Raw genomic sequence first — 25,795 nt, 5'->3', positions numbered from 1 at the left:
TGAGATTGGTCCCGCATTCAGTGACATGATCCAGAGCTTTTTCGCCATAAATCTTCAGGACAATCTGCCCCTATGTGTGATGAGTGTTTCATGACAGTATTCAATGTATGACCACAATAAAATAGCGCCATAAATGTTTAAAAATTCCATACTGTCTTGTCATCCAGAAACTGTTTAAAGAACCAGTATTACATACACTAAAGTAAATTTCTTGACAGATTCTTTAAAGGGATAAATAACTATATTACACATACTTCCTTGCCTGCCATAAATTATTTAAAAATATTCGATACGCCCCAATCGATTCCTGTCAAGTGGATAATCAACTAAGTCTTTTTCTCCTAATTCCAGTTGGGGGAGGCGAAGGGATCTGGGGGAGGGAAAGGCAGCTGGTAGTTTTCCCAGAGGAGGAGAGGTTAATTAGTTGTTCAATTTAATTTATTAATCCCTTAGTTAGATATCAAAAGTGTTTGTATCCTGAGGGGATTTCCTGGAGGGGTGGATGACGAGGAGGGGGAGGTGTGAGAGATTTCTCAGAAGGATGAATTACCCTCAGGGAGTCATAAATCAGCCTCCATAAAGCAATTAACAGAACAATAGGGAGAGTGTGGGGAAGGGGGAGAGATTACATGAAAAACCACCTAGCAGAGCAATAGGCTTATGTCATTAATAAGTGAACTGTCACGACTTAATTAATTTGCATATCAATTTGATATCAGTTAATGTGCTCCAGAACGTAGGTTGTCCTACCACTGAAGTTCTATACTGAATTCCCCCAAGAATGTGGAGCCAAGGAGATGCCGGCACACACACTGGAAGATGTAGTATGCATTACCAAAAGCATAATGGAAAAAATAAGAGGAGTAATTAAAATCTTCGGATCTTCTCGCCTAGAGGAACTGCAGAAAGAAAGGGAGCTAATAGTTGAAACCGCAAAATAAGTATTTTACAGGAAGAAAATTTTGTATGTATTAGAATTCCAGAAAGTACTTCTCTGTATTTGTCACGTTACATGCTGGAGAAAGACATAGATGATGAAGATGCAGATCTATGTTATAAGCTAAAAATTAAATTGGGAATTATTAAAAGTACACCTATAAAAAATAAGGAATTAGTTATTTTCTTGGTGTGAACGTATAAGCAAAAGGTACTACAGATTTAGTACAAAAACATTTAGTAATCGCTAACCTACCAAAAATTCTAAGACATTTCCTATATACAATGATCCATGTGTTTGTATTTCGGATGGGGGAAGCGTATAAAGGCACATTTGCATGCCGAGCGTGAGTTTCCTCGGAAACGCGAGATATTAATTAAATAAATAATCAGTGACAAATAAATAAAGCCTATGGCACACAACTGCAGCGCTGTGTCGCTGATAAAACAAAGGTACATTTTCGTTAGTCGTATGTTTGATTAAAAAAAAAAAAGGGAGAGCTCTCGTTGAAGTGGTGCGAGAAGCACGTATTTTAGTTTATTGTCTGGCACACCGCCATATTTCATGATATAGAAAATTACTGCGAGTTGCAACCATACTAGGCACTCGATTCTGTAAAGAATTTATATTTATAAAAGTAAGTAGGATTATGAACTGTAGGCTTATTCATTGAATATATCTGATTTAACTAACTGTGTAATTTTTATGTTTAGTAGACAGTCACCTCTGTACGACGTATTGACATGGCTGGCAAATTATTCTAATATTGAGATTTAGATTATGAGTCCGCACCTACCGCAGCAGTCTTTGGAAACGATTTAATTACGAAGTCCGATTATTTCAGTTTTATTTCACGGTCAACTACGAGTAACATTGCCTTTACGAAAAAGCCATTGTCAAGCGTCTGATACCGAATAATCAAAACCTGACGACTCATAGGAGAGCCAATCAGACAGATAAAAATAATTAATATTTTATTTTATTTTATTTTATTTTATTTATTTTATATTGGCGACTGCGTGTCGGACTTGTTATTTTGTCATTTGTTACATTGTTCTCTTTGTTTCATGTGAAAAATCAACCTTCTGGTCCTGGACTTGACTATATGAGAAATAAAAAAAAAATCAGAAGATATTTGCCAATTATAAAATTTTGCGGGAAGACGCAAAGAAGCTTCCAGCAAAATAAGGTAAGACGCAGCATCTTTGCATTAGCAGGCTTGACCAGACGTATAATTCAGTGTATTAGCTTTTCAGTAAAATTCTGTAGTGTTTCTTTTCCGCATAACAGTCGCAGCATCTTTGCATTAGCAGGCTTGACCAGACGTATAATTCAGTGTATTAGCTTTTCAGTAAAATTCTGTAGTGTTTCTTTTCCGCATAACAGTTTCAGTGATAAATTCCATTCTCAGTATTTTTCCTTAAACAATAACGTATGCAACAATACCAATACACGAGTGTACAATATGGCCGACTTCTGTACGATATCATGTAACATGGCCAGCAGCCATTACCAATAATCTCAAATTCAGTTTATATTTTTAAATTAACAGACAGCCATTGTTGCTACGACCGATTCATACTCAACTGTATTTTATTTTAAAATCAGTGTCAAATATTTTCTTGAAACATATATCACGTATGGCATGGTAATAACTAGAAAACAATACGCAAAAATGGAACAGCAAAGACGTACTATTCAGACGCAATCCGACTCGGACGAGAGACAAATGTTAGAAAATGACTTTACGACAGCAACCGGTAGTGACGATACATCAAATATTGACGCAAGTGTCAACGGAAATTTTGACAATAGGCCGTCCACCACAAAAATTTCAAAGTCTCAGTCAGAGCCCATGTTAATACATGACGTCACGTCTAATGACGCGGCGGGGGCAGAGACCTTGCAAACAGTAAACATTGCCAACATGTTACAAATGCTAATGAAACAAAACGCAGAAAATATGGCAACCTTAAGGATGCAGAACGCGGAAAACATGGCAACCTTAAAGACACAAAATGAACAGTTAAAGACACAAAATGACGAAATTAAATCTGATCTCATAGCAATCAAGGCATGTAATGACACTTTGTGTAAACGTGTGGAACTTATAGACGCCACACTGACCGAACAGATGACTGAACTCAGTACGAAATTTTCCAAGCTTAATACGAGACAAGAAAAGACTACAAATGACGTAGCACTTTTACAGAAACAATTAAAAAACCTTAATGTCACGTGTGAAGCTCTTACTGAACAAATTCAAACATATCCTTCAGTACACGACAACCTTGAAAAACGAATTACTGACGTGCAGAATAAATTTGACGATGTTGAACAACACCTGACTGACATCTTACAATCTGATGCCACAGCTCATTTTCAAAATATTAATAAAGAATTTCATGATTGGGTAGAGAACAAAGACAAACATTTTGATAGATGCATACGTGAAAATTTACCAACAATTGTGCACGACTCCGTAGCGGAATACATCACTAATAACAAACAGCTGATTAGTGACGCAGTACAATCCGTCACTGCACCCATGAGACAATTCACTGATCAACCACAGTCTGAATGTAACGAAAATATCAGTCAAAATGTACAGTTCAGAAACCAATATACATTCGAGTATGACGCACACATACCGCACACCACAAACACACAAGAACAAAACACACCACGACTACAACACATACCACGACGTGCAACCACAAACACAAGCTATTATCATGGTAAACCACAGCAACATTATCGTAATTACTCGCCAGCTGAGCATTGCAGTAATTACAGTGGAACAAATCCATATCATAATGCAAAGGAAGACGAAAGCTTAATAAAACACAGGCAATTTCAGGCTTTTATCCCAGAGAAACGAACCATTCATCCGGTGATTTTTCTTAAATCTTTTAGTAACGCATTTCCACGCACTTGGAGTGACCGGAAAAAGATTTCATATATTGTCGGTTACATCCAAGGCGATGCAGCTGTCTGGGCATACAGTCAAGCTGACGTATGTACCACGTACAGTGAGTTTGAGCGTGCCTTTCTGAACAAATTCTGGTCGCAATCCGTCCAGGAGCGACTCAGGAGACAAATTTTAGAACCTGAAACTTTTAACAGTAAAAATGGTAACTTACGCAGATATTTTGAAAAATACTTGAACATGGGACATTTTTTAGACGAACCAGTCGCAACACGTGATATACTCCGAGCGTTGAAGGCCAAATTGCCTTTCAACATTAAGGAAAAACTTCTACATATCCCGGATGACGATTCAGATTATTTTTTAACAGCTTTAGATTCGGTTGACATGTTACTTGAAGATCAGCGCTTCGCGCGGCAAAACAGCAGCCACAATGTTTACACTAGTGGTATGCAAAACATGCAGGCTTGCCAACACAATTCTGGCGCGCCCACAGTTGGATACGCGGTACAACAAAAACAGCAAACTCACATGCCGTCTCAGTACGGAAATCAAAATCAACACGCGTATTCCAATACGAACAATAGTTACAACAGTAATAACATTTCATGCGGCAATCCATACAAAAGGCACCGCGGTAATAACTGCAACGGTAACAACGGATACAAAGGTAATAACAAAAACACAAACAGAAATAGAAATAATAATAACTACGAGCCAAGACAGCATCAAGGTTGGACTCGTAACGATCAGTACTTTCATTCAAACTCTGCTTTACCACAGCAGCCACCAGGTCAAAATTGGAGCATACCTTACGACCGACAGGTAAGTTATAATGCGCAACAGCAACAACAACCGCAAAAGTTTGGAGATCATAATAGGCAATATCCGAATGTGAATATAATAGAAATGACACCTGATGCACAACCCCAATCCGTGTCAGTACCTAGTACAAATGATAATCCAACAAACTAGAAACAGTCACTACTTTGCCCCAGGTCGTGGCTGAAGAATCCTTGGGGGGGCGGCTTCAATGTTAATCAGTTATTTGACACCACACTTGAACAACAGAATAATGATATGCCGAGTAATTCTAAACAAAAACTACCTGTTTTATTTATAAGATACAACCACAATAACAATATATCAGATGAACTTTTACAAGACAGTACACAATGTCGTTTAAACACAAATGAAATTGTTTTAGCATCCACTACTGGTGTAGTAGGTGGGATTCCAACTACTATTATCCTAGATACAGGTGCAGCTGTGAGCGTTTTATCTTTTAATTTTTATAAAAAGATGTGTGAATTGGAACCTGTGCCTGAGTTTCCTGCCCAAAACTGTAAAATAACTACTGCACTAGGTAATAAGTCATGTAGGGTTACGAAGCAAGTTTTTGTAAACGTTAAAATAGGTAATGGAACCGTACAATGGCCATTCCTGGTTGTACAAAACCTTGTGACAAATTGCATATTAGGAATAGATATTATGAGCGAGAAGGACTGCATTATAGACTTCTCCAAAGGTAAATGTATTTTAAATGATAAAGGCAGTGTAATTATTATTGATTTGGACAGGAGAACTCTAAAGCATGACAAACACTGTACAGGGTACAAGGTTCAGTTAGTACTTGACAAAGACATTCAAGACATGCAAACACACTCATCTGACACAGAGCTAATGGACTTGAAAACATTGCTTGATCATAAGATAAGTGAAGCTACAGCTCTCAGTGTACATGAACGTATAAAACTACAGGAAGTGTTATCCAAATATTTACAAGTTTTTACCAAACGATTAGGTGTTATCAACACGTATGTGTACAAGATTGAAGTTAAGCCTCACAAGATCTTCTACCATAAGACATATAACGTACCGTTATCTCAACGACCTGCTGTGTGGCAAGAATTAAAACAAATGTTAGACTGGAAGGTCATTGAACCATCCACCTCACCTTATTGTAGTCCTCTACTTGTTGTCAAAAAATCAAATGGAGGCATTAGGTTAGTGTTAGACGCACGAGCTATTAATGAAATAATTTTACCGGTTCACACAAAACCTGAAAATTTAGAAGAGCAATTACAGAAATTTCTAGATGCAAAATATTTTTCCACAATAGATCTCGCTAATTCGTTTTGGCAGGTGGGTATCACTCCTGATTCTCGGAAATATACTGCATTTATGTTCGGGGGGCGAACCTATCAGTTTTGTGTTCTACCCTTCGGACTGAATGTCAGCTCTGGGGTATTCATTACAGCCCTGGATACCGTGCTTGGCGACGATTTAGTTGAGACAGTCACACACTATGTAGATGATATACTGATAGCTACACAATCCTGGAATGAACACGTTGACACACTTCAAAGAATTTTAGAAAAATTTGCACAAGCTGGAGTCACAGCCAACCTAAGAAAATCAAAATTTGGTTGCAGTGAGATAAAGTATTTAGGACATATCATTAATTCACAGGGCATACGTCCGGATCCCAGTAAATTAGATGCTATCAGAAACTTTCCTAGCCCTCGAACTAAAAAGCAGTTAAAATCATTCCTTGGGCTATGTTCATTTTTCAGACGTTTTTTGCCACAACCACTTTTGAACAGTAAACATCTGCTAAATCTACTCAGAAGGAATCAAGTTTGGATCTGGTCGGAACAGTGCCAGAATGACTTTAATACAATTAAACATGCTTTAGTGAATGCTAACATTTTGAGCCATCCAGATTTCAATTTAGATTTTTGTATGACTTGTGACGCTTCACGTACTGGCTTGGGCTGTTGCTTATTTCAAGTTGTAAAGAATAAAGAGGAGGAACAGATAAGAATTATTGGGTTTGCGAGTCGCACTCTAACTGAATGTGAGCGTACATACTCCACTACTGAGTTAGAAACACTTTCCATAGTATGGGCATTCAAGAAATTCAATTATTATTTATTTGGAAAACATACGGTAATTTACACCGATCACCAGGCCCTGACATTTTTGTTAACTTGTAAACTTGTACATCCTAGACTATCACGATGGGCAGTTACACTTCAGAACTACTCTTTTGAAATTAAGTACATAAGAGGTAAGGACAACACCATTGCAGACACTTTGTCTAGACTTCCACAAGGTATGAATGATACCAACAGTGACTTAGAAAATATAAATGACTACAGGATTCTCTTAATGCAAGACAAGCAGTATCACCAATATTATATTGATATGTGCAGAAACATGGCTGAATTACAAAAATCTGATCCTCACTGGTATAAGATAATAACATTACTGGTAGAAAAACACAACCATCCTTTGACTCAGTATTACAAGTTACACAATGATGTGTTATTTTACCGCCGACATCCAAATGCTACTAACTGGTGTGTATGCATTCCCAAAGAGTCTGAACGTAATCTAATTTGGCACACACACTTAGTTTGGGGTCATTATGGGACGAAAAAGTGTTTGGCAAAGCTCAGTACATACTGTTATTTTAGCAATATGAGAAGAAAAATTTACAGGGAACTAAAAACATGTGTCATATGTCAAAAATCAAAACCTCAGAATTTATCCACAAAAACAGATTTACATTCTATTTTACCTGGTAGACCCCTGGAAATTCTGTGTACTGACATTAGTGGACCGCATCCAGCAAGCTCTGGAGGCGTCAAATATATCTTAGCTTTTTACGATATATTTTCTAAACACGTAAAACTTTATGCTTTAAAATCCGCCACTGCAAATGCTATAATACGAAGATTCTCAAGTGATTACCTGACGCACGTGGGAAAACCTAAAGCAATTCTGTCAGATAATGCAGCATACTACTCTGGGTACAAATGGAGAAATTTCTTGAAGGACAATAACATTAAAAGTATATTTATTTCGAGGTTTAGTCCACAATGTAACGCGACTGAGAGACTTTTCCGAGAATTAAATCGATTCATGAGGACCTATATTTCATCAAAACATACTAATTGGGTGTCCTACCTAAGTCTTTTCGAAGACGTACACAATAACTTAAATATTTACGATACAAATTACACACCTAACGAGATCATGTTCAATTGCAAACAGAACGATCAGTGGATAGAACCATTACCTAAGTTGTCAGACAAGGAAATCACACCTGAACAGAAAATAAAAGAAGTATTGACTACGCTGACACATCACGCACAGATACGAAACAAACATCACAGAAACATAATAAAAAGAAAACAAAAATTCGAGGTAGGAATGCTTGTACTACTTCGTACTCATCATAAATCTGTTGCACTCAAACGACGCAACGCTAAGTGGCGTCTGCTATATGAAGGACCTTATATAATTGTTAACATACCGCACCCTGGTGCGTATCTGTTACAACATCGTAGAACTAACAAAATTATTGGGCTATACGCACACCGAGATCTTAGAGCATTTCATGCTGAATAATGTAAAAGTCATACCCATCAAAATATTGCTAAGCAACTCGAAAAACTCTGTTGCTACAACACAGATAATAAGTAGTATAGAAATTTTCATTTCAGCGTTCCAGAGTCGCAGTTGAAGACAGAAGAACTTTTCTTTCAACGCCGCGGTTCCACCGAGAAGACTGAATATTAAAGTAAAATTTATGATTACGTAGCAGTGAATGATATATAAATTTTTCACGGAACATTTGTGACTGTAGGTACCACTGACTTGCTATGACACCTGACGAACCGACAGACGTCATCTGTGAAGCGATCTTTTACTTCGAGAAATAGATTAGACGCACATCTCTCAGCAAGAAAAGCATCTACCAGTAGTCAAGGCCACACAGACACACTACACACACGCACAAAACGCGAGGAATCGAACATTTTCTCTCTCTTACTATTTTGAATATTTATTGAGTAGTGAAAACGCCTGGTCTTGCCTACTGATGTAATGAATGTTGTGTCTAACCTATCTTAATTTCAGATGACATCACAAAAAACATCGATAATATCCCAGCAAAACCGCTAAAGAGGATGTAAATATCTGCAATTCATGTAATCAAATATGACACAATGTAATAACCTATAGCTATGTAATGATGATGTAAACATGTTTATGTGCAACTGTATTATGTTTATGCTAAGAAAATATGTGACGTGTGTATGTATTATTACTTATGTTTTTTTAAACTGATGTATAATGTAACTGTTACTGTGTGAAAATTTGAACGATAACGAGTGCCAAAATGTGAAAAACTTTTTTAAAAAAAAAAAAAAAAATTGCGTAGTGAACCACTATTCACGGACATTAACGTACATTACTAAGTCTGCAACTACGCAGAAACCTATGTGAAAGAAACTGTTAATGACATTCATGATGCATCGTACCTTTGTTAACGCGATGAACGATTTCTTCGATGAGTAACCACGAACATTTAGGTGAGCTATATTTAAAAAAAAAAAAAAAAACTGAATATGTGAAGTGCATAATTCGTGCATCGTCTAGCGACATTACTACAGTACCCAACTTCAAGATGTTAACTGGATTAAATGGACACAAAGTGCCTGTCCAGAAAACAACACGACGGGTGGAAGAATTTTGGTTGGAACTTCAGGGAATGAAATGTTCTCGAAATGTGACGGACACGCTTACCTGGACTGTCCAAGGATCGACGCCAGCTATGTGCCGTCCGAGGTTCTGCAACCAAGCTTCCACGGAATATCGAAAACGAACTGCATATGGACTAATTACTCGACGGGTCACGTCTGATCTGTAATAAACAATGCTTTTTGTCACAACGAACTGCATCACAACGACTATAATGGAAATAGGAAATGGACATGCTTATGTATCAATCACGTTGTTATACAACGATGTTACTGTGATCAAAAAAACTTTACCACGACGATACTAACCTGTAAAAAATTATTGTGCAGCAGATGAATATGAACTGTGATAACGACACCATGTGTATAGGTCAACGCACCTGAAAAATACGGACATTTTTCTTTGAAGCATTTCATTGCAATGCTATGTAACTAAGAACATTCAACAATCTAAAGTTGTATTGTATTATAACAAATATTGTAATTTTAAAACTAAGTTACCTGTCATAGAATGTAGTCTTCATATGTAATCTTGGTGGAATATTTTCTTTGTGCAACGACTAAGAAATGCGCGCGCACATGAACAATATGAACTGCAATACTGTGCCGCGTGATCTAAATTTACGAAATAACGGCAGTGCCGTAGTTACACAGACGCTTCTGCGCATGCGCGCACTCTGTTTTGCCAACATAAGAACTTTTTCGGCGCACGCGCGTCATTCAAATTTTGTGTATAATATACAGTATAATGTAAGTCATGTAAATAGTTGTAGATAACTTAGATTTTCTTGTGCCTTTAGGTGAATTGCTCGCCTGCAGGTGTGTCCTTTCGCCTCGCAATTCAGGGGGCAATATAAAGGCACATTTGCATGCCGAGCGTGAGTTTCCTCGGAAACGCGAGATATTAATTAAATAAATAATCAGTGACAAATAAATAAAGCCTATGGCACACAACTGCAGCGCTGTGTCGCTGATAAAACAAAAGTACATTTTCGTTAGTCGTATGTTTGATTAAAAAAAAAAAAGGGAGAGCTCTCGTTGAAGTGGTGCGAGAAGCACGTATTTTAGTTTATTGTCTGGCACACCGCCATATTTCATGATATAGAAAATTACTGCGAGTTGCAACCATACTAGGCACTCGATTCTGTAAAGAATTTATATTTATAAAAGTAAGTAGGATTATGAACTGTAGGCTTATTCATTGAATATATCTGATTTAACTAACTGTGTAATTTTTATGTTTAGTAGACAGTCACCTCTGTACGACGTATTGACATGGCTGGCAAATTATTCTAATATTGAGATTTAGATTATGAGTCCGCACCTACCGCAGCAGTCTTTGGAAACGATTTAATTACGAAGTCCGATTATTTCAGTTTTATTTCACGGTCGACTACGAGTAACATTGCCTTTACGAAAAAGCCATTGTCAAGCGTCTGATACCGAATAATCAAAACCTGACGACTCATAGGAGAGCCAATCAGACAGATAAAAATAATTAATATTTTATTTTATTTTATTTTATTTTATTTATTTTATAAGCGGGTGGTAGGATGATCTTGAAAGGCAGTTGTAATTACGGAGGTGAAAGTGTAGCGACCCCCTTTTCTTACCTATATGGAATATGTAAAATTGCGAAACCTAGAAATATTACGAATGAATACCATGAAACGTGCACAGACCGAAATCAATGAAACTGTGTGTTCTGGAGGGAAGTAGACTGATGCTACATATGAACACCTTAATAGTGGAAAGAGGTGTTCTCAAGGTGAAACGGTCATAGCATCCTGCACATGAGCAGTACAACCTAACATCGATTGGACCATGACTTCAGTTTGCAAGAAGAACGTTACAAGGGGCAGTGATAAGCTGCGATAAGACTGTTACATCTCCTCCGGCTACTGATAGTGGTGTTTATTTCTTCGTAAGATGTCGCTGTTTCTTCGTATGCATTTTCGGCTGCCGACGATAGTTTTATAGGACTGTTAGGAATATACTACAATTTCCAAACCGTAATCGGGCTTGAACTTCGTAAAAAGCACGCTTCATACATCTCTGGTAAGCTATGTAATATTTGTATTACAAAGAACCGATGTTTTGTTTTATGACCTTACAGTTTAACTACGGTAGTTTATCGGAGAGAAATTTGGAGGGACAATGTATGTCATGCGCTGGAAATAACATTTCTTACTTCGAATATTAACAGCGGTATATTCCACGTGACTAATAGGTTGGAAACATGAACTCTAAGAATAACCGACCATGGAGTTCTGTTAAATTTTCAGCAGTTACGTCAAGAGCCCCTTGTCGGTAGAGTCTACGTGATTAGTATACTGTAAACTTTGACGGGAACTGACAACGAATGAGAAGATCTACGACTGTATCATGCAAAACAGTGCAAGAACATGGAGAGCCAATGAGTCAGAGACTGTATTAAGTGATACTGTATTTGTTCCTTAGCAAGGGTGTAACAAAATTCAATTTGCAGCAATTTCAAAATGTAGGCTTACTATTTAACCAAAACAGGGCATCATCGTATTTTTATTAGCTACATAGAGATCTATAGTGAGTTTGAACATCAGCCACAACTCGTCTATGATTCTGGAATTTGGAATAAGTGTTCTGTTGCGTCTTTTACGTAGAACTGTCTATCGGTTCCAATATTTGCGAATGATCCCCTTGATTTCTTTATAAATGTTTTCTCTTGGTGACCAACATCGCTAACCATGTTCGCCAATCACTGTCTCTTTGTCGGCGGACTCAGGATCATCTACTTTACTTGTTGTCAACAGCGCTAAACTGTATCTCTCACGTGATTGTTGTGAAACTAATTTTTCGGAGCAGTTATCTGACGAGCAGTTTAACATTACTTTACAAGAATGCTTGTTCTCACAGTCGATAATGTAAGTGAAAATTTCCTGGTTTGTACTAGCTGCATGAAAGTAGCTCCTTTCTGCTAATGTATAGTTGAGCTGCATCCGTGTAATTCAATTTAGGCTATGCTGAATGACTTTAAGAACGGCGCGTCTAATTCTGACACCTTGTGCAAGCATGCAGTTATCAGGCTAACTGGACCACCGTTAGTTACTTTCATCTGTGTGTACTAGCTGTTACGTTTGATTTGCATTTCACCTAACCTAATAATTTTGCGCACGCAACAACGAGGAGAGTTTCTGTCCCAACTTTGCCATATACATTCCCTTTACTGTTGAACGGAGATTCTAGTGTTATGTGAAAGTTATTTGAAGCTCTCGCTCCGGCAGATGACAACTAACACTTCCAGAACCTCATGTCCCGTATTTGAAATTATACCGATTTCAGTTATTGGGTTTACAGATTACAAAATTTTACAAACAAATCTTGGGAAATTTCGATTCACACTCAAAAAAATGTGTTCCACATGCCCTCTCTTCCCTCTTGGCCGCTTCTGGTCTTTGATGGACACTGGGGTAACTGTACGAGTCTCCGTAGCTCGTGGATTCTTCAGGTAAGCCCTGCACCGAACTGACGAAGTTTTTGCTTTAGACAGTCCACTTGGCTCCAGTTCATAGCAACATGCTCGGGCTTTACAGTCTTTTACAGTACGTTCGTGGTATACATATATCCAATATGAATATACCCTGAACTGGGGTAATTTGATGTCAAGTAATAGATATCCCAGTTCGCGTTCGTTATTCAGTACAAGATAATGAAGTCAGCAAAGCGGCGATATCCACAAGCGACTTGAGACTCAACCATGTCCAAATCATACTGCTTTTGGAAAGCCTGGTAAAAAATTGTTCACAGGTGCCTCGACGACATGAGGCATCCTTGCAGAAGCTGTGTACTTTGTAAAGATAAATATGAGCCGCTTCTGTCAGCGACCCACAGAAAAATCCGGGCTAACACCTATGTTACCTCCTTTCTGACAGATCATACAATATGAAACAAGTCGGCAGACTCTTCATATGTACCAATTCCATAATTACTCTCTTGCCCGTTGCCAGGTCTGTTTGGAGAAAAAACTGCGAACTATCTAGCGCAGGACCTCCTAAGATATCTTGCTACATCGCAAGAACTCCATAAATCGAAGACTCAGTGAATATCGCGCTGCTCTGATTGCCCGACAGGAGCAACAACTGCTACAGACTTTAATATTTCATCTTCACTATGACAAATACCAACTGCAGTTAGCTGAGACAACGGCAGAATGGTGAACGTTATGTTGCGACATCAGCTTCAACGAATCTGGCTACAGAACTATCTACACTCCTGGAAATGGAAAAAAGAACACATTGACACCGGTGTGTCAGACCCACCATACTTGCTCCGGACACTGCGAGAGGGCTGTACAAGCAATGATCACACGCACGGCACAGCGGACACACCAGGAACCGCGGTGTTGGCCGTCGAATGGTGCTAGCTGCGCAGCATTTGTGCACCGCCGCCGTCAGTGTCAGCCAGTTTGCCGTGGCATACGCAGCTCCATCGCAGTCTTTAACACTGGTAGCATGCCGCGACAGCGTGGACGTGAACCGTATGTGCAGTTGACGGACTTTGAGCGAGGGCGTATAGTGGGCATGCGGGAGGCCGGGTGGACGTACCGCCGAATTGCTCAACGCGTGAGGCGTGAGGTCTCCACAGTACATCGATGTTGTCGCCAGTGGTCGGCGGAAGGTGCACGTGCCCGTCGACCTGGGACCGGACCGCAGCGACGCACGGATGCACGCCAAGACCGTAGGATCCTACGCAGTGCCGTAGGGGACCGCACCGCCACTTCCCAGCAAATTAGGGACACTGTTGCTCCTGGGGTATCGGCGAGGACCATTCGCAACCGTCTCCATGAAGCTGGGCTACGGTCTCGCCCACACCGTTAGGCCGTCTTCCGCTCACGCCCCAACATCGTGCAGCCCGCCTCCAGTGGTGTCGCGACAGGCGTGAATGGAGGGACGAATGGAGACGTGTCGTCTTCAGCGATGAGAGTCGCTACTGACTTGGTGCCAATGATGGTCGTATGCGTGTTTGGCGCCGTGCAGGTGAGCGCCACAATCAGGACTGCATACGACCGAGGCACACAGGGCCAACACCCGGCATCATGGTGTGGGGAGCGATCTTCTACACTGGCCGTACACCACTGGTGATCGTCGAGGGGACACTGAATAGTGCACGGTACATCCAAACCGTCATCGAACCCATCGTTCTACCATTCCTAGACCGGCAAGGGAACTTGCTGTTCCAACAGGACAATGCACGTCCGCATGTATCCCGTGCCACCCAACGTGCTCTAGAAGGTGTAAGTCAACTACCCTGGCCAGCAAGATCTCCGGATCTGTCCCCCATTGAGCATGTTTGGGACTGGATGAAGCGTCGTCTCACGCGGTCTGCACGTCCAGCACGAACGCTGGTCCAACTGAGGCGCCAGGTGGAAATGGCATGGCAAGCCGTTCCACAGGACTACATCCAGCATCTCTACGATCGTCTCCATGGGAGAATAGCAGCCTGCATTGCTGCGAAAGGTGGATATACACTGTACTAGTGCCGACATTGTGCATGCTCTGTTGCCTGTGTCTGTGTGCCTGTGGTTCTGTCAGTGTGATCATGTGATGTATCTGACCCCAGGAATGTGTCAATAAAGTTTCCCCTTCCTGGGACAATGAATTCACGGTGTTCTTATTTCAATTTCCAGGAGTGTATTAGCACGTATCACAACAGCCCTGCTTCCCCAAGATTCTAGCCTGAAGGGGAAGAAAATTTTCACCATTAATAGGTTAAGAGCACCCACTTGGATTCCAATAAAACGGATATAATTAAAATCCTATCCACATTGCGATTATTACCCAGATGAAGAGGTGGTCCTATACACTGACGGAAATCTCAACACCAAGGAGTTTTGCGACGTAGACGAAAGATGGTAAGCGTGTGTCTTCATATTAAAGATGATGTCGATTCACATTTCGCCCTTGTCACTTAAGATTTGCACTAGTAGTTACACTATGAGAAGCCAAGATGGGTTGGGTTCAAATACGTGCGGTCGTATCTTTGAGATTATACGTGGTGAGTTGATGTTAGTGAACGTTGCCCCTACAGGGACAAAGACGCCATTATCAACACCTCACTGGGTTTTAACGAGGTCCTGTAATAGGGCTACGAGGAGCTGGAGGTTCTTTCTGCAATACTGCAGAAGGACTTGCAGGGATATAACCACAGTACATGACAGCTGGGAGCGGTGGTTACGTGAATGTACGGTCGCAAGAAGATCGGGCTCTGGACGACCACGGGGCACTACCGAGAGGGAACACCATCTGTTTGGGAGTATGGCTCCGACACATCGCACTGCATCTTCAGCAGTCATTTGAGCAGCAGTCTGAACCACGATGACACAACAGACCGTTACAAATGGATAACCCCAAGGACAGCTCCGAGCCAGACACTTTATAGCGTGAATTCCACTGACCCTAAACTACTGCCGTTTGCGAATTCAGTGGTATCAAGCGAGCGCTCGTTGGAGGGCTGAGTGGAGGTCTGTTGCGTTTTCTGATGAATGTTGGTTCTGCCTTAGTGTGTTTGTAAGAAGGAATCCAGCTAAAGGCCTGCAACCATCCTGTCTGCATGCTTGACACATGGACCTATACTTGGAGTTATGGTGTGGGGTGATATTTCGTACGACAGCAAGAGCTCTCTCGTGAACAGCCCACGCGTCCTGAGTGCAAATTTGTACGTCAGTCTGGTGATTCGACTTGTTGTGCCGCCATTCATGAATAACAGACCAGGCTTGTTTTCCAACAGGATAATCGCCCACATACCGCTGTTTTACTCTTACGTGCTCTGCAAAGACTCGACATGTTGCCTTGTCCAATTCGAGCAGCAAATCTGTCTCCAATCGAGCACATATGGGACGTCATCGAACAAAAACTCCAGAGTCATCAACCAACAGGTTTAACCGCCCCTTATTGACCGACCAAGTGCAATAGGCATGGAACTCCTTCCCACAAACTGACGTTCGGCACCTGTGTAATACAATAGATGCGCGTTTGCATGCTTGCATTCGACAATCTGGTGGCTACACGGGTTCTTAATGTACAAAAATTTCACATTTAGAATGGTTTATCTCGCGCTTGCATTAACCTATGACCTCGTAATGTTAATCAATTAAATATGTTAACTAGACAAATGTATTCCGTAAATTTCATTACTCTACATTAATCACTTTTTGATATTGCGATTTTTCCCATCAGTGTAGTTGTAAACAGTAGATGTAGCTAGATTGGGCGAACCAGTTTTCATTGTTCGATAGAAAAGGTGATAGTGTCATGAAATTTAGTCCATATTTATTAGCGGTGTCCCTCAGTGAAGAACCCACTATTACTTCCGTTGCTACTTCGCTTTATTTCTGTTTTTGTGTTATGGCTGTGTCTGTCTTTCTTTTATAATGCATTCACAATGAACAGAACAAGATCAGGAACTGCACGTGATACTGATATGTTGCTACGTTGTTATATTTTGTAATAAGTTGTCCATACGTCTTCCTTTTGTGGAAGGTTATGAATAGATTCCTGAAAGAGAGTCGTTATCAATTTCAGAGTACCTCGGGCCGAAGTATCTAACAGCACATACCACATCATCCTTGTTTCCCCACAATTCTGGTCTAAAGCGGAAGATTTTCACCATCAATAGATTAAGAGCAGGGCATGTGGCTTCCAGTAGAGCAGCACACCTGACATAGTCGATATCCTATTTGAAAAATGGTTCAAATGGCTCTGAGGACTATGGCACTTAACATCTGAGGTCATCAGGCCCCTAGAACTTAGAACTACTTAAACCTAACTAACCTAAGGACATGACACACATCCATGCCCGAGGCAGGATTCGAACCTGCGACCATAGCCGTCGCGCGGATCCTGAATGAAGCGCCGAGAACCGTTCGGTCTTAGCTGCCGACGAGATGTCCTATCTGAACTGTGGTTACTGTTCAGTTGAAGAGCTTGTCTTTTAGTTTCTGGTGCACTAAGTACAACAGTGAACACAACACCAACTGAAGTCCTAAAAATTGTTTATTTCTCATACAGATTTGCTTTAAGTTCTTTGAAGAATTATGAAAATGTAAGTTTTTGGTTGTTACCTGTTTGGTGCTTTAATTCGATTAGTCAGTGGTAAAAGCGTAACATTGAATGACTATGTTAAGTTTCTTTACACATATAATCAAGTTAAGTGAGGCTACCTGTCTTCGCGAATTCCGTGGTTCTGGGGAGAGAACCAAAAATATTATCATCCTTCTTGGCAACAGCTCCTTTGTTCATGTAGTTACGACACTCACTTGTGTAGAATGGAATTTTGTTAAATGGCATACTTGATCTATCTCCTAATGATTTTTTTCCTTCTGTCTCGTGCAGATTCGACAAATCTGTCGTTTATTTCTTGCAGGCTCGAGAACTGAAGGACGCTCCGGGTACGCTCTATCCGTTGCAATGTGACGTCAGCTGCGAGGAGAATGTTCTATGCGCCTTCAAATGGATCAAAGAGAATTTAGGAGGGGTCAATGTTCATATCAACAGCGCCGGCGTCTGCAGAGAAAACATTCCCACAAGTAAGTGAGCCACAGTTCGTCTCCATTCAAGTAAGAATCTTGAAACGTCATGATGCTGCAAAGAAACTGGAAAGAGATTTACGGTTTATATGGACAGGTGGTAAATTACGCACAGAACCGGTGCTGAAAAGGATTCTTGTACGCTTACTGTTTCTCTTGTTTCTCTCTGGCCACGGCTGGATGTCTTGTTCGTGTCGTGTGATATGTTAGAGACTCAGAGCAAGGATCGGGATTAACTTAAGGAAAACATGTGCAATGGTGGGCCAACTCCGTGCGTCATTTATCATTCACCTCAAAAAAAAAAAAGATAAATAAATAAACAAATAAAAATTAAGAACATAATAGCAATTCTGTCATAACCCAACTAACAGTTACCAAGAATCTCGTTAAATTAATACAGATAACTGAGGTTTTTAAAGTAATATCGCAATGCATAATGAGATTTGCACTACACGTAAAATTACAAGTGGTACTCTAATAACATATCAACCATGCAACACCGTGATGGCCCGATTTCAAAGCCGCGTGGAGTGGCCGCGCGGTTTGAGGCGTCATGTCACGGAGTGCGGGGCCCCTCCCGCCGGAGGTTCGAGTCCTCCCTCGGTCATGGGTGTGTGTGTTGTTCTTAGCGTAAGTTAGTTTAAGTAGAGTTTAAGTCTAGGTGTCGATGACCTAAGCAGTTTGGTTCCTTAGGAATTCACACGCACCGATTAGAAACAATTGATGAAACAAACGGGCGGCAGGGCTGCGTCTGCGCGTCTAGCAGCACAACTGTGGGCTAACCCCACAACAGGACTTGAATTTAAGTTCAACAAACGACAAGTAAAGGACGTCAAAATGCGTACATCTCCACTGCAGCCGGCGGGGTGGCCGAACGGTTCTAGACGCTACAGTCAGCAACCGCGCGACCGCTACGGTAGCAGGTTCAAATTCGGTCATGGATGTGTTTGATGTCCATAGTTAGGTTTAAGTAGAGTTGAAGTCTAGGGGACTGATGACCTCAGCAGTTAAGTCCCATAGTGCTCAGAGCCATTTGAACCATTTCTCCACTGCGACAGTAAGCTCGAGACCTGGTCCGAGGCAAACATTGGTCACAAGTACGTATAATGTTGGTTAAGTCGCATAGTGCTCAGAGCCATTTGAACCATGTGAATTACAATGAATTTACAATAACAGAAACACTGACAAAACTACTTTCTCAAAATTACCAAAGCCATGATACCAAAGGAATGACAATAAACTGCTCAGCTTGAGGTGGAAATGAGAAATCCGCAGAAGCGTGTGTGACCTGAGAACACCTATGCCTCGTGCGTTGACGGGAAAGCCGCCGAAGCAGAAGGAAGACGCGTTCCTGCATCGGACCAGCAGAACAGCAATGCGTCAACCGCTGCCTGTACAAAGCTGTCGGCATGTACCAAACGTCAAACAGCAGACACGTTTGACAGAAATTAATATACACAGTAGTATTTAAACGGACAATTAAAATTATTCGCAAGGATACCAACTATTAAAACTTCAGCACAGGAGCACCCCGCTCATAAACATTGCAAGTTAACCTTCCTAGAAATAACAAGGAAAAATGTACAAAGTCATTTGAAAGAAGGCCATAACGTCTACAACAAAGAAAAATCACACTCAGTAGTATCAAATAATGATAACAGTGATTTCAGGAACCAGATTACCATTGCAAAATACTAGCTTGGGGCGTAAAGAAACCTGCAGACTGACACACACAGGTCCAAAAGGCATAAAAGAACCGGATACCTGGCCAGCTAGCACCGTAAGAGAATCAACAGTCTTTAAGTAGAGCAGTTACTGAATATAGCTTCAGGACTTCAAGTAGGCACTGGATAATACTGCCCTCCTGCTCGTAGCTGCTAACAAGAGGTTCAGTACACCTCGGCGTATTTAGGCCACCACAATTAACTGATGCATTTCGTAACCACGATACATGCGACGAGAACCGCTTTTTGCCCTCTCGGCTCACCCGAAGCAACGGTAAACGCTGCAGGTAAAGGAGGGCACCTACAGACTAACGGTCAACGGTTTCAACACTCTGCATCGGTCATTACGCCGGATAATCAGGCACACCCGTCCAGATCCGTCTTCCATACACCACTCCTTACTACACAACCCCAGAGGTAACACACAACAAAGCAAAGATGATAAGACGAGGGCCAGAATCGATGGCGCAGAAGTGGCGCCAGTACGAGCGCGTGCGAGCGCGCCCTCACAGAAGCCACCACTGTTCATTTCTGTTGTACAAACTGCGTGTAGCATAAGAAGCAGAGTTGTCACATACTATTGATACAATTTTCGATAAAGCATCGTTCAGTTCTCTAAGTTTGATGCGCTTAGTCAATGAAAGAGGAAAAGAGGCAGCAGGTACAACAAAGAAAAGAATCATAAGTTACTCTGGGAAAATGCCGAAAGCAAACCAGCCGGCTACGACGTTCCAAGATGGCAGATGAAGCAGTTCCATGATGAAATAGCCATGGCAGTGTGTGGTGGTAAGCCATATCATGAGCCCAGCTATAGACCACGTAGCCAAAGAAAACTAATAGTATTAGGCGTTCATAGGCAGGCAGATAAGGCAATGCAATGTTGAGACGGCAAACACACTGCGAGATAAACCAGTTGTTGGGACTAGCGATAGGACACTTAGCTGTTGTTCACAGCTCATGGAATTTGAATGAAAAATAAGCAGAAGGAATCTCTTAGCAGACTCACACACACACACACAAACACACACACACACACACACACACACACACACACACACATACACACGATGGAGGTTTAATTTCGTCCTATATACGTATAAGCAGGAACTACCTCGAGCTGGGACACAGGCTGACAGTTACAGTAACTGTAGCAGTGCAGTATGAGGGGGATACCAGAGTATTACAGTTTTCCAATCTGTGTAATTAGCTTCAGATAACGCCCATCTGCTAGGCTGTTTCGTTCTGGTCTGTAGTAATTTCTGTACGACAGTTACAATCTTTCCATTATACAGCTGATGGTTGCCCATAATCGCAACTGCGAATACTTTTCATGTCACTGAAGGCTGTCGTCCGTTGATTAACAGCGGCAGTAGCGGCGCAACATTGGGCTGACCTGTCTGGGGTTTGAATGAGTCTCCAAGACGTGTGCTGTACAGTCCTAGACAGTTATCCTGGTAGGCGACACGGATTAATAATGCGTTACTGTAGCCAGAATAAAGTGCCATTCAACAATTGGTAAAATCTTATTAAAAATATATCACGTATTTTATACCCACTGATGAGAAAAAACATAATGATCAATTACTTAAAAGCCTGTTCGTCCACATTTGGAAAGCAATACAGCGGCGACTCTGCGTGCAGTGGATTCTACAAGCTCGTGATAGGTTTTCAGATGTTTTCCCCGGTCAAATATTATTTTTAAGCGTACGTGAGGAACGATGTTAATTCCAAATGGTTAATGTGTGATTGGAAATCTTCACAAGTGAAGAAAAATCCTTTTTACTAATAATTTGTGGAAAAAATTTGTTTTATGTTCTCGGCAATTAAGAACTTCCGAGCCGTCATTGAGATTCGAATTTTGGAACGTGGATTACCCGGAAGATCAACGAGTGATCACAAAGTCGCATTACCCCCTATGGTGTGTCCGTATATACTTAGATGTTGACACTGTGTTCATATGGCAACATGACACAGGACATCTTTGAGGTTGTGTGACTGTTCTTAATTATTTATTCCGGAGTGTCTGGGTACGCCACCGTTTTCACAACACAGTATGATTCTCTTACATATAAGATGCGAAATTCTCCTCCAAATTTCTGGCATGATGGCAGTAAACGTACGCCGAACAAAATTCTTAAGTACATCCGTCTCGCAACGTGTGACAGAAACCTTCCATTTTATGAACCCCTTAAAACGCATTGCACACAGGATGACAGATCACAACTTCGAAGCGGCCACTCCAAAGGTACAAGCGAATGGACAGAACAACATCCAGTCCGTTTATGATAAAATATCTCATTGAAATATTCTCTAACGGCGATAACAGAAAGGACTGGTGCCCTATCCTGCTGAAACCACATACGCCCGAGCAGTTCCCGATCTTGCAGATGCGGAATAAACCAATCGCGTTGCATGGTGACATAAGCAGTGTGATTCACAGAAGAGTTGAAGAAATATAGAGCTACCATGTGGGTTGCAGACATTGCAGCCAACGTCAGGACATGTGTTGGGTTGTGTTCTAGTTCGTCATAAAAATATTGGTTTTCTTTACTCCAGAAACCTTTCTGTTTCTTGCACTGCGATATATTGCACACTTGTCAAAGAAAAACAATTTGTCACTTGAAGGAAGAGTTGCTAAGACATCAAGCATTCACCCACACAAGCCTAATGACTTTTCGGATGTCGTTACCATGCAGTTCGTTTGCAAACGAAGGTTTAAATGCCTTTAGCTTGTAATCATTCCTGATATGATTTTGTAATGTAGAGTTTGGAACTCCCAATTCCGCTGACCGTTTACGAATGGACTTCTTTTGGCGGACGTTCGACAGACACTGCATCCTCCACAAACGTTTGCATTAGCGTTTATGAACTTCTTGGGCGCATCAAATGTATTATACATTCAGCTGAAGTGGCTTCGGCTAATCCCGCGCGGCGTCAGGCGCTGCAGTCATAGACTGTGCGGCTGGACCAGGCGGAGGTTCGAGACCTCCTTCGGGCATGGGTATGTGTGTTTGTACTTAGGATAATTTAGGTTATATAGCGTGTAGGGCATGCAGCTTTACTCTATGGTTAAATGATGATGGCGTCTTCTTGGGTAAAATATTCAGGAGGTAAAATAGTCCCCCATTCGGATCTCCGGCCGGGGACTACTCAAGAGGACGTCGTTATCAGGAGAAAGAAAACTGGCGTTCTACGGATCGGAGCGTGGAATGTCAGATCCCTTAATCGGGCAGGTAGGTTAGAAAATTTAAAAAGGGAAATGGATAGGTTAAAGTTAGATGTAGTGGAAATTAGTGAAGTTCGGTGGCAGGAGGAACAAGACTTCTGGTCAGGTGACTACAGGGTTATAAACACAAAATCAAATAGGGGTAATGCAGGAGTAGGTTTAATAATGAATAAAAAATAGGATTGCGGGTAAGCTACTACAAACAGCATAGTGAACGCATTATTGTGGCCAAGATAGACACGAAGCCCACGCCTACTACAGTAGTACAAGTTTATATGCCAACTAGCTCTGCATATGATGAAGAAATTGATCAAATGTATGATGAGATAAAAGAAATTATTCAGGTAGTGAAGGGAGACGAAAACTTTAATAGTCATGAGTGACTGCAATTCGAGAGTAGGAAAAGGGAGAGGAGGAAACATAGTAGGTGAATATGGATTATGGGTAAGAAATGAAAGAGGAAGCCGTCTGGTAGAATGTTGCACAGAGCATAGCTTAATCATACTAACAATTGGTTCAAGAATCATAAAAGAAGGTTGTACACATGGAAGAATCCTGGAGATACTAGAAGGTATTATATAGATTATATAACGGTAAGATAGAGATTTAGGAACCAGATTTTAAATTGTAAGACATTTCCAGGGGCAGATGTGGACTCTGACCACAATCTATTGGTTATGAACTGTATATTAAAACTGAAGAAACTGCAAAAAAGGTGGGAATTTAAGGAGATGGGACCTGGATAAACTGACTAATCCAGCGGTTGTACAGAGTTTCAGGGAGAGCATAAGGGAACGATTGTCACGAATGGGGGAAAGAAATACAGTAGACGAAGAATGGTTAGCTCTAAGGGATGAAATAGTGAAGGCAGCAGAGGATCAAGTAGGTAAAAACACGAGGGCTAGTAGAAACCCTTGGGTAACAGAAGAAATATCGAATTTAATTGATGAAAGGAGAAAATACAAAAATGCAGTAAATGAAGCACTCAAAAAGGTATACAAATGTTTCAAAAATGAGATCGACACGAAGTGCAAAATGGCTAAGCACGGATGGCTAGAGGACAAATGTAAGGTTGTAGAGGCTTATCTCACTGGGGATAAGATATATACTGCCTACAGGAAAATTAAAGAGACCTTTGGAGAGAAGAGAACTACTTGTATGAATATCAAGAGCTCAGATGGAAACCCAGTTCTAAGCAAAGACGGGAAAGCAGAAAGGTGGTAGGAGTATTTAGAAGGTCTATGCAAAGGTGATGTAATTGAGGACATTATTATGGAAGGGGAAGAAGATGTAGATGAAGATGAAATGGGAGATACGATACTGCATGAAGAATTTGACAGAGCACTGAAAGACCTGGGTAGAAACAAGGCCCCGGGAGTAGACAACATTCCATTAGAACTACTGGCGGCCTTGCGAGAGCCAGTCCTAACAAAACTCTACCATCTGGTGAACAAGATGTATGAGACAGGCGAAATACCCTCAGACCTCAAGAAGAATATAATAATTCCAATCCCAAAGAAAGCAGGTGTTGACAGATGTGAAGATTACCGAACTATCAGTTTAATAAGTCACAGCTGCAAAACACTAACACGAATTCTTTACAGACGAATGGAAAAACTAGTAGAAGCCAACCTCGGGGAAGATCAGTTTGGATTCCGTAGAAACACTGGAACACGTGAGGCAATACTGACCTTACGACTTATCTTAGAAGAAAGATTAAGGAAAGGCAAACCTACGTTTCCAGCATTTGTAGACTTAGAGAAAGCTTTTGACAATGTTGACTGGAATACTCTGTTTCAAATTCTAAAGTTGGCAGGGGTAAAATACAGGGAGCGAAAGGCTATTTACAATTTGTACAGAAACCAGATGGCAGTTATAAGAGTCGAGGGACATTAAAGGGCAGCAGTGGTTGGGAAGGGAGTAAGACAGGGTTGTAGCCTCTCCCCGATGTTGTTCAATCTGTATATTGAGCAAGCAGTAAAGGAAACAAAAGCAAAATTTGGAGTAGGTATTAAAGTCCACGGAGAAGAAATAAAAACGTTGAGGTTGCCGATGACATTGTAATTCTGTCAGAGACAGCAAAGGACTTGGAAGAGCAGATGAATGGAATGGACAGTGTCTTGAACGGAGGATATAAGATGAACATCAACAAAACCAAAACAAGGATAATGGAATGTAGTCGAATTAAGTCGGATGATGCTGAGGGAATTAGATTAGGAAATGAGACACTTAAAGTATTAAAGGATTTTTGCTATTTGGGGAGCAAAATAACTGATGATGGTCGAAGTAGAGAGGATATAAAATGTAGATTGGCAATAGCAAGGAAAGCGTTTCTGAAGGAGAGAAATTTGTTAACATCGAGTATAGATTTAAGTGTCAGGAAGTCGTTTCTGAAAGTATTTGTATGGAGTGTAGCCTTGCATGGAAGTAAAACATGGACGATAAATAGTTTAGACAAGAAGAGAATGAAAGCTTTCGAAATGTGGTGCTACAGAAGAATGCTGTAGATTAGATGGGTAGATCACATTACTAATGAGGAAGTACTGAATAGAATTGGGGAGGAGTTCGTGGCACAACTTGACTATAAGAAGGGACTGGTTGGTAGGACATGTACTGGGGCATCAAGGGATCTCAAATTTAGCATTGCCGGTCAGCGTGGAGGGTAAAAATCGTAGAGGGAGACCAAGAGATGAATACACTAAGTAGATTCAGAAGGTTTTAGGTTGCAGTAAGTACTGGGAGATGAAGAAGCTTGCACAAGATAGAGTAGCGTCGAGAGCTGCATCAAACCAGTCTCAGGACTAAAGACCACAACAACAACAACAACAACAACAACATGTAGTGTGTAAGCTTAGGGACTGGTG

General features: G+C 41.0%; 1 protein-coding gene across 1 annotated transcript in view; it reads left to right on the top strand.

The window, feature by feature from the left end:
- Positions 1–25,795, top strand: part of LOC126455742 (dehydrogenase/reductase SDR family member 11-like) — a 164,511-nt gene that overhangs the window by 15,727 nt on the left and 122,989 nt on the right. Inside the window, exons 3-4 of the mRNA XM_050091510.1 lie at positions 16,697–16,702; positions 17,826–17,981. Of these exons, the coding sequence (XP_049947467.1) occupies positions 16,697–16,702; positions 17,826–17,981 (162 nt within the window). The remainder of the gene's footprint in view (positions 1–16,696; positions 16,703–17,825; positions 17,982–25,795) is intronic.

This window comes from Schistocerca serialis, chromosome 2, assembly GCF_023864345.2.
Source record: "Schistocerca serialis cubense isolate TAMUIC-IGC-003099 chromosome 2, iqSchSeri2.2, whole genome shotgun sequence".
Taxonomy (NCBI): domain Eukaryota; kingdom Metazoa; phylum Arthropoda; class Insecta; order Orthoptera; family Acrididae; genus Schistocerca; species Schistocerca serialis.
This window is presented reverse-complemented; position numbering and strand designations above follow the sequence as displayed.